The 11,980-nt window shown below is 37.5% G+C and overlaps 3 protein-coding genes across 4 annotated transcripts in view; 1 reads left to right on the forward strand and 2 right to left on the reverse strand.

Moving 5' to 3' along the window:
* The first annotated feature begins 984 nt into the window (after positions 1–984).
* Positions 985–5,788, forward strand: LOC6047481 (dachshund homolog 1). The gene is made up of 4 exons (XM_038256227.1): positions 985–1,410; positions 1,478–1,625; positions 1,819–2,181; positions 5,246–5,788. Exons 1-4 carry the CDS (start codon positions 1,270–1,272, stop codon positions 5,461–5,463), a joined length of 870 nt encoding a protein of 289 aa, XP_038112155.1. The 5' UTR covers positions 985–1,269; the 3' UTR covers positions 5,464–5,788.
* Positions 5,772–6,411, reverse strand: LOC6047486 (cytochrome c oxidase subunit 7A1, mitochondrial). Of its 2 annotated transcripts, none has more exons than XM_038256229.1 (3): positions 6,292–6,411; positions 6,038–6,138; positions 5,772–5,989 (listed from the first exon to the last, which is right to left on the reverse strand). In XM_038256229.1, the coding sequence occupies exons 2-3, from the start codon at positions 6,122–6,124 to the stop codon at positions 5,846–5,848; spliced, it is 231 nt and encodes a 76-aa protein (XP_038112157.1). In that variant the 5' UTR covers positions 6,125–6,138; positions 6,292–6,411; the 3' UTR covers positions 5,772–5,845. The 2 variants fall into 2 exon arrangements, with proteins under 2 accessions (XP_038112157.1, XP_001864536.1); XM_001864501.2 differs by having other exon boundaries at positions 6,038–6,135; positions 6,292–6,410.
* A 1,530-nt stretch (positions 6,412–7,941) lies between these two features.
* LOC6047491 (fibronectin type-III domain-containing protein 3a) overlaps positions 7,942–11,980 on the reverse strand; it is a 74,572-nt gene continuing 70,533 nt past the window's right edge. Inside the window, exon 6 of the mRNA XM_038253736.1 lies at positions 7,942–11,699. Within this exon, the coding sequence (XP_038109664.1) occupies positions 11,178–11,699 (522 nt within the window). The 3' untranslated portion in view covers positions 7,942–11,177. The remainder of the gene's footprint in view (positions 11,700–11,980) is intronic.

An 11,980-nucleotide genomic window follows, 5' to 3' on the forward strand; every position in this document is an offset into this window, starting at 1 on the left:
CAAACGACAACCGATGCGGTCCGTCGATCGAGTTGTCGCTGCTGCCGTTTGTTGTTTTGGAGTTTTGGGCAATGACCAGATCGAGCCGATACGGCTAAACGAGGCATAGTTTTTGGGCAGCTGCGGCAGAGCAAACATTTACTAAACCTGTGAAACAAATTTATATCAAAACAAAACGCAAAAACTAAAAAAATTGTTAAAAACCTGGAATCTGTTGAAGGCCGCTCCTTCACTTGTTTAATGTTGTCCGCCATACTACTTTCTGGTTCATAAGGTTGGGCATATGACATTTTCACATAAATAATATTATTGAATGCCATAAGCCCACCATATAAATTGAAAAAGATTTTGAATAGTCATAATTTAAACTTATGGAATTCAAAAACGATTAACTTTTCACAGTTTATAAGGTACGCCATATGAATTTTAATAGATATTTTGGCTGAGTGTAGATTTTACATTAAGGTGAAGCCGTTGATCATTTTCGAAGAAAATTGATCATCACTATAAAATATTCTGTATTAAATTCAATTTAACTAATTTCAGCACCAAAAGGAATCAGCATGTGCCGGGTGTTGAGTTCTTCAAGCCACTGAAAGAATTTTCGAGCTAATTCAATTGCGTTTAAAAATTTATATAATTTTGTGGTACAATCATTGACGTCCTAGTTGGAAATCATTGATTAATGACGATTTTCATAACATTACAAGGAATGGGATAATCGTTTCCAAAAGAAATCAGCATGTGTAGGACACTATTCTAAACAACTTGTTGAAGGAATTTTGTCAAAATATTGAAAGCGACGCAAAATTTATATCTTTGAACGAAAAATCATGACAATGATGGAAGTCTTCACGTTAAAATGAAAAAAAAACATGTTTAAGAAATGTTATAGGTATACCAAATTTCGACCTTTTTGTCCAAATCCCGCGCGGTAGGCACTCATTTTACACCACACAGCGCTCACTGTTGACATCCCCCGAGACTGACAGCAGCTGCCTTTTGCTTTTGCTATCGATCAAAAAGTAAATAAAGAAAATCAAAATCGTTGAAGCGAATCATCGCTCTTCTCTTTTTTCCTGCGTGAAATAAACTTTGATAAAAGTGCACCGTGCTCTTCGTGGTGTGACCAGCTCGTGCCAGTGCTCGGGCCTTCGATCGTCACGGGTTTGATAACCAAGTGCGAAGGCCACACACCACTTTCGCTCTGGACACGAATCCCCACCCCAAAGCACAACAACAAAGGCGGAACGTCCACCACGGACCACGATGGAATGCGATGACGCAGCAGTCGAGCGGCAAAAGCTGGTCTCCAACGACGAGGAGGACGACCAGACCATTACGAACTTGAGTTCCAGCGGGCCAGCTAAATCTATTCAAACACCGATTTCGCCTGTCCTGAGCAGCAAGGTAAGGGGGTTTGAGTGGTTTCTTTTGGGATGTTTCGGATTAATTTGAGAATTGGACATTTTTTTAGATTTTCTCCAGCGGGGAAACCAGCCGCAGTGGCCACACTGCCAGCCTGGGGAAGCCCAGCGAAGGGGCACCGTCGGCCAAGCTGAATTACGTCAACGAGCGACGGAATCAGGAACAGAAAGCCAAACCGAAGAAGGTTCCCCAGCGAGGTAGGTTACCAGGGTCCAGTCCCGTCCGGACGTCGCTGTAGATGCTAGTTTTGTTTACGTAAGCTTGATTTTGATTTGGTTGGTATTTCTCTTTTTTTCGTTTCTTTTATGTTCCTTGCGTTTGTACCGCGCTCGTGCACCGTTTATGTTCCGTTGCGTCCTTCCCCTCGTTTTTTGGTTTGTCCACCGTTAGACCTCACCCCGTCCAGTGCGGTCAGTTCTGGCGGTGGTGGTGGCGGCGGCGGTGACGCCGGAAGTGGTAGCATCCCCTCGGCTAGTCACTCCCGGTATCGGGGAGCTTCCCTTCTGCGTGCTTCCGCCGAGCACTCGCTGGCCAACAGTAGCGTCGGGGGTGGCGGTGGTGGTGGAAGCCGGCAGCACTCGACCGCGGCCACGGCCAACAGTAGTTCGATTAGTTTGAACAAAAGTCACAGTTTTACGTCACGCCCGCTAAAGCACCACTCTTTCATCTCAGAGGTTCCGGACGTGCGGCACATGGAGCGGGCCCTGCTGGGCCTGCTGGATGACTTCCACTCTGGGAAGCTGAAGGCGTTTGGTAAGAAGTGTTTCCATTTCTAGGCAGGGTGGCCACTCAAGTGGGAAAATCGTTAAAAAGATTAGGAAAATAAGGGAATTTTCAAATTTTCTTTTTTGATGAGAAGACCAAGTTTTTTTTTTATAACGGATTCATATTTTTTATTAACCTATTACATTCCAGACTCGATTATCCGAAGGCTTGAAGAAGACATTTTCTTCTTTTTTTTTTCTTCCTTTTTATCCTGTATGCCTAGCAAAAATCGGGGAAGATTGGTTTTAACTCAGAAGTCTTATATTTAAATAAAAGATTCAAAAATTTAAAAAAATAGTAAAAAATCAGCTAAAAATTCAAAAACGTATTATTTAAAATTAAATATTGAAAAATATATTAAAACTTAAAAATTCAGACAGTAACCATTTAACAATCTAGGGATTTGAAAACTTAAATAAAGTGTGATTATCCGAAGTCCTCGCCAAAATTTCATTTCAGATAATCGTATTTTTTTTTTCAAGATTTGAGTCTCCAACTTAAAATTCGACTCGAAAAATACTCCTTAGTTATGTGATTTTTTGTAACCTCAGTATTAAAAATATATATTTTAAAATTCCAAATTCAGGAATACAAAACTGAAACAAAAATCTGAATTTAAAAAATTTAAAATCCAAACGTACAGTCCAGACTCGATTATCCGAAATTTTGACTATCATAAGGTTTGTATGAGACTTCGGATAGTCGAACCACGAACAAAAAAAATCGCTTTTCTTCTTTTTCTTGTTTGATGTTGATGTTTAATCAAGTTCGAGTTCTGCGACCCTATTTCAGTCAAATTTGAATAGTTGATAAAATGCGTTTTTCAATGTTTCGTCACCGCTATATTGGCCGCCATCTTGGATTTTTTTTAATAGCTTAAGCGTAGTTTAGAGGCTTAAGCTCGACAATCAAAAAAAATAAGCTCGACATTCAAAAATAAGATAAGGCTATGAAAACAATATTCTTCGTGAAACGATTATCCGAAGTTTTGATTATCCGAGGTGTAATTCTCCCGAGACCTTCGGATAATCGAGTCTGGACTGTATTCAGAAATTTATACACAGAATTTTTTTTTTAATTTTTTTTCTTCTAGAAAGAGTTGAAATATTCAAAATAAAAATAAATCTAAAATTTAAAAATTAAAATATCTTTTAAATAAGAACAATATTAAAAATTCAAGGATTGAAACATTAAACATTGAAAAATCTAAATCTTAAGTTTTTTTTTTAAGGTCCAATAAACCAAAATTCCAGTTTTTGCTTTTTGGGTGTTTTTGAAACCGCATTGAGTCAGGGGTATTAAAAAACACCCAAAAAGCTAAAACTGAAAATTTGCTTTATTGGACCTTTTATCTAATCTAATCTAATCTAATCAGACCCTAGCGCAGCCAATCTTTCGAAGGGATCCTGGAGAGTGCCTTAGGTTAGATGACGCCTAGCACTCTTCTTGTCATTTATTAACATTTGTAGTGCGCCATTGCATCGAAAATGCATTGAAACATCACAAGCGTTAAAGCGGCCAGGCCTACTGCGTAAAGCCGTATCGCAGAGATGACTCGTAATTGGGTTGAGTTTGAGCACTGAGTGTTCGAACAACAACACAATTCTGAATCGACAGGGGAGGAAGAAGCGTGGGGACACACCACCATACGCTCCGAGATTTTTGGTTGTATTCGTTGGGAGCACCATGCTAAGAAGGTTTGGTACTCCGGGACCCTCTGGGATGGGACATTGTATTTCCACGAATGCCCTGGACACTATTTGCCGTGGTTATAGCGCCACAACTCGCTCTCTGTAACAGTATTCCTAGTTCCAGTCCAAGCTCACAAAGTCGTCCTGGCCTAGTGGTTAGCATTTTTGCTTACCAATCCAAAAGACGGAGGATCGAACCCCGCCTCGAGCGACTTTGATTTTTCGTTCATATTCATCATTTCAAATTTATGTGTTCTTAACTTTTCTCGTTGGGAGCAGATGGGAATCGAACCCAGAACCATTCGCTTACAAAGCGAACACCGTAACCAGTCAGCCACGGCCGCTCCTTTGCTTTATTGGACCTTTTAAAAAAAAAACTCCAAAATTTTTTACCAAACAAAATTCGAATTACTAGATTTTTATTTTTTTTCAGCTTTTGAGTCTCTTGGGTTTTGAGCTTTTGATTTTTTTAGTAATAAAGTTTTCTAAACATCTAAGTTTCGAAGAAAATTGTATTTTTCGCGAAAAAACAGGTTGTTGGAATTTCATCCGAAATCCAGATATTTTTAGTGGAGACCACACATGCTAAATATGATTTTTTATGCAGGAAAATGTATTTTAAATTGTTTTCATTTGACTAGACTTCGAAATTGTTACGCTTTTCCTATACTTTTAACATGCAATGTCACGCTTGCTGGAACAAATTCTGGTTCCAAAGTTATGAATTTATTTAATTTAAAATTTTCAAAAATCATGTTTAAATTTAAAACTAAATTTGCAATTGAAAAAGACTTCACACATTTTTTTGCACCGTTTTCATATTTCGGAAAGCTGAGAAAATTTCCTATAATTCCTTTTTTCACTTTGTTGTTCGGACTGCTGATTGCTGAGATAAAGCCATTTAAAGCTTAAATTGCGTGAAAAATGACTTTTTCTCAGTTTCATCAACTTCGCCCTCATTTTTCATATCGCGATATCCTGAAAACTATTGGTTTGATTTGCAATTCATCAAAAATAAAACTTCTTTTCTATTACAATAATCTCGAAATTTTAGAACCAAGATTAAACTTTGAAAGGACTAAGATAATTTATTCTGGCCAATTTCAAATGTTGCGCAAAAGTATTTGTAAACAAATAAAACTTACAGTTTTCAAACTTTTTTCAAAATTTTAATTACGAAGCTATAACAAATTCCACATAAACCAGATGTATTGTTATGCTCCACTTCTTTCAGGGGATGAGGGAAATTCTCCACGTTATTCGTGAATTCAAAAAAGGGCATTTTAGTGGCCACCCTACTTTTAATGACTAAATTAATCAATTGACAACCCCCGTTTCTTCGTGGGCGACGACACCAACAGGTTCCGGCTGCACGATGGAGCAAATGACGAGCATCCGCGAGCAGCAGGAGTCGCTAGCGAAGTTGCACTTTGACCTCGGCAACGAGCCTTCCTTTTTCGCCAGCAACGCGGCCCACAATGAGACGCAATCGCAGACCAACATGCAAAAGCTGGTCGCCAAGCTGGAGCAGCTGTCGTTTTCCATCGAGAAGCTCCACTCGAGCAACGTTGAGCAATAAACAGTTATAGTCATATAGCGATTTAGAGAGGTGAGTTCTTTGGTGGCCGTTTGGGGAACCGATTTTAGGGTTAGAATGCTTTTTAGATTGTTGGTTCTTTAGACCAAATTGCAAAATTGATTCCAGAAAAGACCAACGAATGCTTAGAATTTAAGGTGAATTTTTCGATTGGTTGGTTGAGACCTTATTGCGGATTTAAAATTTTATTTCTTTTATTGTGAGTTATCGGTTCGTTTCCGTCTTTCTTTAGAAACCATTTGTTCGTTCGTACGAAAAAAGGATTGTGATCAAATTCAAATAAACTTCTGTTTTTATACATACATGATCTATTCAGAATCTTTCATTGGACAAGAGAGAATATCACCACCATCACCAACACTTCTTACTTCTTCTTGGAGGCAAAGCCAGCGCTCCAGACGAATCGCAGCACGCCGAGAATGCCGATTCCGCACAGCGCCACCGTGGTCAGGAAGAGCGCCTTGTCGGCCGGTCCGCCCTTCAGAAACACCGGAATCTCGTTTTTGGCCTAAAAATACCTAAAATTACAGCATCGAAATTGAAATCAATTCCCCACCTGGAAGGTCTGCATGCTCTTGCGCAGCGAGTCGGGGATCTTGTCCGAGATGTAGACCTTCGGTTCCGGATGGTGTCCTCCGCCCATGGTTCGTCGAGCTGCTGAAACAAAGCACACAGATTAACGCTTAACGGTTATGCAATCAAGCAAAAAGTCACGATCGTCAAATTCAAAATCAAGCCTAATTCCATCAAACTTTTTTGTGTTAACGTTAAACAATTTTTAAAGTTATTATAAATTTTTATAAAACTCACTTTTCCCTTAAAAAATGAAAGAAAACTGATTTCGTAAGTACGAACGATCACTAGTCGATCGAGAGTGGAAGCCTGGCTGTGCACTAAACGACGGCGGCGATGTCACACTGCACTTGCACTATTTTTAACGTGTCCGAAAAGTGCAGTTTGCGCGTGATTGGTAAAGTGTGATGATTCGCAAATAGATTTCCAATAGATGGCAATATAGAAAAGAAGAGATTGTTTTAAACTCCCCGTTGATTCGCGCTGCGATAAAAAGCGTGTTTGAATTTGGGTTATTTAAATGTTTGGATATGGAAAGAAGATTTAGCGTGTAAAACAAAAACAACAATCTGACAGCTCATCGATGGCAGTAGGCCGAGTAGGCCAAGACACAATTTTTCCTTCCAAAACTTCAAACTTCCCTAAAACTTCTGTCTTCGTTGTTTGTGTTTCGAAAGTGAAAAAAAAAACTTTTTTTTTTGTCATCGATGATTAGTGCAACGGTAAGTTGGTCCATTCTCAAAGTTTGAGTGGACAAAGAAGGAAATTCGTGGGTACGCATTGTAAACAAAGGTTGAAGAGAAAGCAAGGGACGGTGAAAGGAAACTTTGACATAAGCAATCATTCAACGCCCACAGCAAACGTCAAATCAGTGCAAACATGCTGTCGGATCTTTTTCCATTTTCCGGATATCTTTCGGGAAAGATTCGGCAGCATTTATTTTCTTGGTTTGACGTTTTGTGATGGTGCTGGGTGCTGAGGTCAATGGGTGCATACGTCAAAGGATGTATTTTTCCGAAAAGTGGTCATTCCAGAAAACGTCCATTTCTAAAGGTAAGCAAAGAAGGAAATTTGTGGGTACGCATTGTAAACAAAACTGAAAGCAAGTGAAGCTGCAAAAGGAGTTTCTTTTTGTTCCACCGATATTGCACCACAAACGGCTATTTTTTACATAAAATATATTTCTGTTAAATTAAATATTGTTCATATATATTAAGATATTTTTGTTGTTTATATACTTAATGTCCACTTTTTAACATATATATTTTTTAATTTATTTTCCACGTTTTTTTTTTTCAATTGTTCATATGGATGTGTGTGTATGTGCGGTTGCACTTGCAATAATATTTTTGTTTTGTTTTACATGATTCCATCAGTTGTATGTTTTCTTTTTCTTCTCCATATTATACCAATGTTTCTCATTCCGTTTCCCACAACTGCACTTTGTTTGCGTTTCGCGTATCAACTTTTCTTCTGCGTGCGTCCAACCCAACTTTGCTTCTATCCTACTTTGTTGCTTTGTTCTCTATAGGTTTCGTTTCGTTTCTTTCTTCTTTTTTGTTTTGTAGTTGCAGGTTGTCGAGAAGAAAAGTGTTTTGTGTAAAATAGGATTTTATAAAAATAACATGTCTAGTAAACAAATTATAATAATTGTAATCAAAAAATGAGATAAAAAAGGTTTTTTTCTTGCAAAAAATATGTATCATATTCTCACGTTTCATCAATGTCAACGAATAGATTTAGTTTTTAGTAAAATTTATACAATTACTTTACCCCCATTAGCATCAATAATATGTATATATATAATTTGCTTTATCAATATTTTTGTTTACGTTTTATCATCAATCAATTGTTATTCATCATCTTCTTCGTCTTCTCCCGTTTTCCTCATCATCATCATCATTCAATAGAGTAGGTTGTTTGTTTTGTGGGTGTGTATTGTTTATCAGTTTATGCATAGAATTAATACAAGAAACCTAGGTTTACCATTATTTATTTATTAGTTTTGTCCTAGTCACGCGCGTTCATCCTTGCTCTCTCCCATTTTGATTTCCTTCTCATTTCGTTTCCGTTTCTCATTGTTTTTTTTTTTGTTTGTTTTGTTTTGTTCCACTAGAATACATACGTGTTTGTTTGTGGTTTGTGTTGGTGAAGCGAAACAATTCACAGAGCTTCTTCCGTCTTCTCTTTTGCATATATATTTACACGACGACGACGATGACGACAATCACGTTGATTTTTTTTCTGTGTTTCAACAAAATTCAAGCAGCTTGAACAGTAATGAAATATACAATTGTTTTTTTTTTGCGTTTTTTTCTTCTCTCTGTATATTTGTAGTTATACATGTAGTACAGTTTTGTTTCGATTTGCAGCATATTTTGTGGTTTGCTTTGCGTATGTTTACTTTGTGTTTGTTGTTTTGTTTGCTCTCGTCCTTCACGTTCTGACGTATGTTTTGTCTGTTCTTGTGAGTGTCTGAGTGGGTGTGTACGGTTAAGATACTTTTTTTATATGCACATTTTGTTTTCTCTTTACTTTAGATATTCCTAAAATCAGTAGTTAAAGCCTTTTTGTCCGTTTGCTCCAGCACAATCGTTTAATTTCTCTCTCTCCCAATCATAAAACAAAATTTTCAACAACCGAAAATGCTCTGTTTCTTTAAATATAGTACAATTTTCCCTAAAAGTTTTTTTGTCTCCCTGCTTCCTGCATTGTTCTGCTCTCCCTCTCTCATTTCGTATAACTCTTGTTCGTTTGCTTCTCTGCACTCTCTCTTTCTTTCTTGCCTGTGTGTGTTGAACGTTTTGAACGCGGAAATGGGTGAACTGAAGGGTGCTTACAAATCATTCGTTTGTCTGTTTGTGTGATAAATAAGGTTGTAAATATGCTTTCTCTTGTTTTTTTATCTTCTTCTTGTTATTGCAAAAGTTTACCAATAAAATAATACACAAATAAAGTTGGGGGAAATTTGACTCGCCTATTGCAAATACGTTTTCGAGGGTAATAGAATAAAACTAAATAACAAATAAAAAAATAGAGTTAAGAAAAAATGCTCTTTCCTTTTTTTTTGCTACCCTCTCTCGCTCGCTCTTTCTTTCTAGTGTAAATGTTTATTGGTTAATTTTCTAACTACGGGGTTTCTGCGTGTGTTTGTTTTGTTTGCATAATTGCAACTATGGTGAAAAAAATAAAATAAATTGTAATTTAAATAGAATTAAACTAAATAATTGGGAGAAATGCCTAGCAGAAAAAAAAACAAAAACGAAAAAAGGTATTAAAAATTGCACATTTTTCACCGTGGTTTTCAAACTAATAAATGTTTCGGTTGGTGTTTGTGGTGGTAGGCCATGGAAATGTCTCCGACTAAGTAGGTCAACGTTCTTGTTTGAATGCTCCATGGCCAACTGCGTTAAATCATAACTGCAAGCTGGTGTGATAAATTAAATGTGGATTTTTGTTTAGGTGCAGATCTGCGTGTCCTGTTTCTAGTGTGTGGATTTGTGTCATAATTGTTTTTTTCCTGTTTTTTTTTGTTTGTTTTTCATAATATCCTAATATTAAAATTCATCTTGGTAGCGATTTTTTTTACACATTAATGGTGTTTTAATTATTTTGATTCCTTGTTTTTTTTTTCTAAGTATATTGCCTGTAATAATTTAAATAATAAAAAGGATTACAAAGTAAAAAAAGAGCTTCTATGGAATGCATCATGTTTGCCCCTCGACGAAGGGCTTTTTATAAGAGAGAAATGGTTTTATTATGGTGGTGTGTGTGAGTGTGGCGTGTTGTCTACTTTTCTGCAGCGTTTTAACCTTTTCAGCTCAATTCTGTTTGTTGTTTGTGTTTTCTGTGAGTGTGTTTTTGTAAGTTTCTTTCTTCTACGATTAATAATACTATAGTTTTCCTTGTTTTATTGGCTATTACTTGTTTTTCTTTTTCTTTCGTCAGTTTTTTTTTCAGTAGCAGATTTGACCTTATCGCTTGCAACACAACAAAGCGCGCACGCCGAAAACAATGCTTTTTTTTAAAGAAGGAGTGGACGACAACAAATTTCTTCAAATCTCTTATTAAACACTTTTTTAAACTTTGTGTAAGCGTATGATAAGGACACTGTTTTGCGCGGGCATTTTTTTAAAAACGTTTCCACTTGTTCACCATAATCAGAATAAACGTTTGAATTTGTTTGTGTGTGTATGTATGAGTGAGTGTGTGATCTTTGTGAGATAAACAATATAGCAAATTTAACATAGAATATTTTTTGTTACCCAGCTCTATCTCTCTGATCTTTTCAGCTAATTTCGCTTTTTCTCAATGAAGCTAACAGCAAGTTGGTTAATTGTTGGCTCTTTTATTGGGGTTTACTTTGTGTATTTTATTGACGGAAGCAACAGCAACTGTCACAGCAATATTAATATTAATCGATTAAAATATTGTTGTTTTCGAAAAAAAAAATAAGTTTGTCTGAAAGGATGGCCATTTAAAAAAGATGTATGAAAAATTAGAAAATAAATTGCACAAGATTGTTTTGAAAATTTACTTTAAGTTTCCTATTCAGTTCTTAGAGAAACAAAATTTGCTAAAAAATTACAAAGTAAAAGTCTAATTCATTTAAAATAATTGAAAAAAAATGCAAAATTTCATGTAAAAATACGTCTGAATTTATATGAATTCTAGGTTGAAAGTGGCCACCCTGAAAATATTTTTAAATAAAATTATACCAACGGCTTCCACGACAAGTAGCTTTGAGTAGCTGGTTAATTTGAGCATAGTTTGCTAGTAACAAGCGTATAAAATACACGACAAATAAAAACACCACGACTTCCCTCTCAACCCAATCCAGCCATCAATTTTCCCTCTCTTACTTACTCCAAGTCTCATCGAAAGAGCATTCAAAAGAGAGCTGCTGCTGCGTCGCTGATGAGATAAGCTAAACGAGAACGATAAGAGCGGCGATGCTGCATTTTGATTATACGAATATATTTTTGTTATTTTTTTTTTCTCGGTATGTGTAATGCTCTCTCCCTCCCTCTTCTTTGTTTTCCCATTCACTATTTCTTTTGTTCATACAACCAAAACGACAAAATACAACACAACAACGACGACGACGACGACTCAACGCTTGCTCACTTGAGAAACGCGGCCACAATCACCGACAGCACGATAAACAGCAGAACGCACACGACCGCCTTGCTCGAGTCCGCCTCCAACAGTTCCGACACGGTCTGGACCAGATTTCCACCCCTGGGCAGCGCCAGCAGACTTTGTGCCGATGCTGAACTGTGGTGCTGATGCTGGTTCTGATGCTGATGCTGTTGGTGGCCAGCACCAACGGCCGGATTGCGCAGAATCAGTTCGTGTCGGCTGTTGACCACGTTGCCGGCGTACAGCGTCCGCGTCTGGTGGGCGCCAGCCGTTCCGCTGCCACCGTCAACATCATCGTGACCGGACCCGTTGAAGCGCGAGTGGCTACCGTGCATTGCGGACGAAACCCGGTGCGGTGTCAGCTGGTGGTGCAGCGAGGGCGAAAATACGCCGTAGATTTCCTCCCCGTTGGACCGGATGCGGATCGGGCACACCTTGAACAGGTAACCGACGCCGTAGCTCAGGTTGTGGATGGTGTAACGCGTCTCCGGACCGCGGTAAACCTGTAGGACGGAAAGAGATAAGATTATTGCATGCGATCAAAATATTACGCAGAGCACAGATCTAAATATATAAATCGACGATCCAAACATTTCGATCGGTGATCAGTAGATCAGATCAACACAAAAAAAAATTAAAACATCTTTAAAGCTTTTATTTTTTAATGGCAACTTCCAAATTTTGAAATTTCCAATCCTCTATTTCTTTTTATTTCACGATTTTTTTTATTCTCTTATTTTTTGTTGTTCCTGAAATTAAATGTACGATATTTCTATTTTTTATC

Source organism: Culex quinquefasciatus, chromosome 2 (genome assembly GCF_015732765.1).
Source record: "Culex quinquefasciatus strain JHB chromosome 2, VPISU_Cqui_1.0_pri_paternal, whole genome shotgun sequence".
NCBI classification, from domain to species: Eukaryota; Metazoa; Arthropoda; class Insecta; order Diptera; family Culicidae; genus Culex; species Culex quinquefasciatus.